Raw genomic sequence first — 4364 nt, 5'->3', positions numbered from 1 at the left:
AAAAGCACGGCTTATAAGTTAAGCGAACAGGGCAATTATGGTGCTTTGTTTTAACTCTATTTCTTCTCAGATCTTGTTCATTCTTGTTCTTCATCATCTAGTGACCTATATAGATGTCAGCCTACAAAGGGTTGTCATTCTTGTTCCTCATCTTCACACACATGTCAACCTAGTAATCGGGTTGTCATTATAATAAAAAAAACACTATACCATATGGCGAAGTGCACGTACTCTTTAGTCTCTAGTGCCCGCTCGAGCTCCGTCAATGGTGGTGTAGTTCAGCACCACACCAAGTGAAATTCTCACACAGAAAATAGTGTGAGAACTCTAGGTTATTTTTACAAAGTTTTGGTGCGCCCATGTGTGTGTCGTACTTTGTGATGGTTTTCATTTGTCCAAAAAGAAACACTGTTATAATCCGAAGTTATTCTTCATGATAGATTACTTAGTTATTGTCAGAAAAAAAGAACATCACAGAATGCTAGTATATTTGTTGTAGTGCGCCGAGAATTAACATGGAGATTCTTTTATTGGCTAAATACTCCTCAATTTTTAATGTATGACCACGTCTTAGAAAATGTTAGACGACCGGGTGAGTATATACTACTGTAATACTACCTTCGTCTTACAAAAAGTGATATATTGGTTTTATCGTAAGTCAAAGTTTTTATGTTTGACCAAGTTTATAGGGAAGAATTTTAGTAATATTTATGGCACCAAATATATTTAGTATGAAAATGCATTTAATGATAAATAATGATATTTATTTGGTAGAACAAATATTAGTATTTTTTTGTATAAACATAGTAGCATAGAATGTTTGGCTTTGGACAAAACCACAAAGGACATCGTATAGCATCAGTTATTATCTTTCGTTGCATAAAATACAGAGTGCAACACATGCATGTAGCGCCCGGGAAGAAAACGCCTATAAATAGATGGGCTCACTGATAGCCTCCGGCACGGGCGCCAACTCCACTCCAATCCGACCACAAAGGAAGAGACGCACATATCGATCGATACCAAGGGTGGGATATGGCGGAGGTGATCGTTGGGCCGCTGCTGAGCAAGGTGCAGGAGGTGGTAGTGAAGGAGGCTAAGGCTCTCGCGGCAGTGGGCGGCGAGATCGACAAGCTCCGCGATAAGCTCATGTGGCTGCAAGCCTTAGTCCACGAAGCCGAACTGCGTGGCCGGCACGACGGCAGCCGGCTCATCCGGGTGCTGGCGTTCCAGATCCGCGACGCCAGCTTTGAGGTGGAGGACGCCGTCGACCAGTACTACCTACAGGGCAGCCTCTCCCGCCGCTTCGGGTGTAACTGGTGGCGAATTGCCAAGGAGCTCATCTTCAATCTCCGCACGCATGTCTGCGTCCGGGCCATCCTCTCCCGCAGGATCCGGTCCGTGAACGTGCGACTCGAGGAGATCGTCGGAAACAACAGCACGTACACATTTTTAGGATTAATCCTTTTCTAGTGCAATATGTATTTAGTTGAAACCTAAACTTAAACTATATAAGCTCTTATTGCATCCCGGCTTGGTAAAACTTGGGTGAAACTGGCTGAAAAACACTGTTCTGGCTGAATTGTTGTGAGAGTGTTCCAGCTAAAAAAAGAAGCCGAACAAGCCGGTTTCTGGGTAAGCCGAACGGGGTTATCAGGAATCTATATTATAACTTTTACGTTCTGATCTAGTTGCTATACAGATTTTTATCTATGTGTTAAATTGAAATTCTAATGCTTATTGTATCTTTTTGTTCAAATTTTTTTATTTTTTATTTTATTAAAAGAATATTATAGGTCCTAAAGCCTACCCTCTTAATTCTTACAATGACATAAATAGTTGTTTCAGCAATCAGCATGCACCGTGGAACTCAAGATGCTAAATTGTTCGTATCAAAGAATTATAAGGGTATTAGTATTGTTTTAAAATAATGAGAAATTTATTCTCATGGAGTAATATATAACTTAAAGTGAATTGTCAGTGTCATTGTTATGTGGTTTGTTAAAGAATATTTTTCCATGCTTGATAAACTATTAAAATAAATATTTATCCTATTGTATACATGTTTACTAGGTCTATACCGTGAAACATAGCTGTGTGCACATTTTAAACTTAATAGTGGTAGAAATGTGTATTTCAAAAATATATATATTGTGCCTTATGGGTATTGAACTATTTTTATAATAGCCTATATTAACTTTACATGTAGATTTGAGAAACTTTTTTATTTTTTATAACAGCTGAGGTGGATAATTTAGATTCAAATTATTAACTAGCTATTAATTTACATTGTCTTCTATAATGACATGTATGGGTAGTTTGAATGCAAACCTAGGGGTTAATTTGCATTATCTTTCATAATGGCAGAGGTGGATAGTAATTTATAAAATATATTATGCGATTATTTTAAATTATCTCATATAATTGTAATGTTTGGTAATTTTGATAAGAATTAAGGGGTTATTTTGAACTATCTTTCATTAATGGTAAAGGTAGGTAATCTAGTTACAAATTTAAGTGCTTATTTTGAATTATATGGTACATGTGAGTAATTTAGATGCAGATTTTGGGGGTTATTTTGAATTATCTTTCATAAGTCTAGGTGGGTAATTTTGATATAAATATAGAGGGTTATTTGAATTATCATTCATAATAGTAGAGGTGGGTAATTTAGATACAAAATTATGGTTTACTTTATGTATTTTTTCATAATGGCAAAAGTGGATAATTTTTTAAAAAATAGAATAGATCCAATGGTTATTATTGATGAATAGAGTCTACCAAATTAAAGGCCAGATGTTTCTGATTATTATGATAATTTGTAGGATTTATATTTTCTGGTGTGTCTAGTGAAAATTAACATGGAGGCTCTAGTAATAGTAAGTTAAGATATTAGTTTCTTTAATGATGCCAGCGTCATGGAGTGATATTAAATCTTTGTTGATGGTGGGACTTGTTCCTTGCAGGAGGCAGCCGACAATAACAATTATTCAATAACGAGTATCACCAATTACATTAAGGACACATATGTGGCCAAATGCTTAGACCACATGGTGCAGTCGGGCAAGCTCAGAAAAGAAAAGACAAACAACGGTCGCTATAATAAATACGTCCTCAACTGTACCGAGCCTCACCAGAACTAAGTGTGCAAGAAACTGTAGAGCACAACGCCGTTTCTTCCTCAACCGAGACTCACCAGGAGTCGTCCAGGAAGATTAGTGTACGTGGAATGTTTGTGTTGAGTAATCCAGTATGTTTGTCCTGTTTTTGGCTTTCTGCTCAATTCTTCAACATTTATTTATGCTTTTTTAAGAACAGGCAAGGCACCAGACATTGCCCATCTGTATATATTAATAAAACAGGGGAATTCGTGAAATGTAATGTAACTAGTATTAGTATAGTGGCCTGCGCATATATTCGATCGTATGGCTAGATTTTTAAGATGTACTATTGAAACTCAGTTTCTGTGAAGCTTCTAATTAATGGAACATTCTCCTAAACCACACACCGAACAAGTTATTTTCTGGTAACACGCTGCAGCCGTCATTTTCTATAATGGAAGACTTTTATTAAAATTTAAGAAAATTAGAGCATCTCCAGCAGCACCCTAATACCTTCCCCTATCCCCATAAAACTATCGTATTGGGATAACTCTACTTTTTCTTGCTTTAGTAGTTCTTTAATATATACCATTTTCTCTTTTTTTGTGGCCACCACATCCCCCCTCAAATAAAGGGGGAGTTGTATCTCCCCTAATAGCACACTACTATAGAACTGACATTAACTGTCAGCACATCATTGCCGGTTTTTTACGAGCTGGCAATGATAACTCTTCACTGTCAGGTCATTAGCTGAAAATTCATAAATGATTGGAGTCCTAGTAACCCGGCAATGAAGGTCCTTATCAGTGCCGGCTCAAGCCACAAGGCGGCAATGCCCCTGTATTGTACACGTATCATTGCTGGCCGGTGGCTTCAGCCGACAGTGACATATCACTGTCGGCTTGTGGCTTGAGCCGGAAGTGATATGTGTACAGTACAAAACCCTCCTTCCTCCCTCCCATCCTGAGCACACTCATCCAAGGAGACGCCTTTCCTCACCTCTCCCTCCATTGTAGTGGTCATTTTTCACCAAAATGCTCATGAATGATCTTGGATTTTGAAGGATGGGCATGATCTTCTTGGTTTAAGGTTAGTAACAAGCATCCACTCTTTTGAATTTATAGCTTGTTTAATTGTTTCGATGGCTAGATTGCTTGATTTTCGTGCTAGTTATTTCTCCATTTTAGAGACCACTTTTCAATTAGATCTTGATGAAGGCATTCAAATTGTTGTGAATCCGTCTTCCAAAAGGTTAGTGTCTAC

General features: G+C 37.7%; 1 protein-coding gene across 6 annotated transcripts; it reads left to right on the top strand.

The window, feature by feature from the left end:
* Positions 1–968: 968 nt before the first annotated feature.
* Positions 969–3489, top strand: LOC136482400 (putative disease resistance protein At1g50180). 6 transcript variants are annotated; one of them, XM_066479616.1, is made up of 3 exons: positions 969–1397; positions 2826–2879; positions 2967–3489. In XM_066479616.1, exons 1-2 carry the CDS (start codon positions 1036–1038, stop codon positions 2848–2850), a joined length of 387 nt encoding a protein of 128 aa, XP_066335713.1. In that variant the 5' UTR covers positions 969–1035; the 3' UTR covers positions 2851–2879; positions 2967–3489. The 6 variants fall into 6 exon arrangements, with proteins under 6 accessions (XP_066335713.1, XP_066335710.1, XP_066335711.1 ...); XM_066479613.1 differs by having other exon boundaries at positions 969–1442; XM_066479614.1 differs by lacking the exon at positions 2826–2879.
* The last annotated feature ends 875 nt before the right edge of the window (positions 3490–4364 follow it).

This window comes from Miscanthus floridulus, chromosome 9, assembly GCF_019320115.1.
Source record: "Miscanthus floridulus cultivar M001 chromosome 9, ASM1932011v1, whole genome shotgun sequence".
Taxonomy (NCBI): Eukaryota; Viridiplantae; Streptophyta; class Magnoliopsida; order Poales; family Poaceae; genus Miscanthus; species Miscanthus floridulus.
Note: the sequence above shows the minus strand (reverse complement) of the source record. Positions and strands in the feature narration are given on the sequence as shown.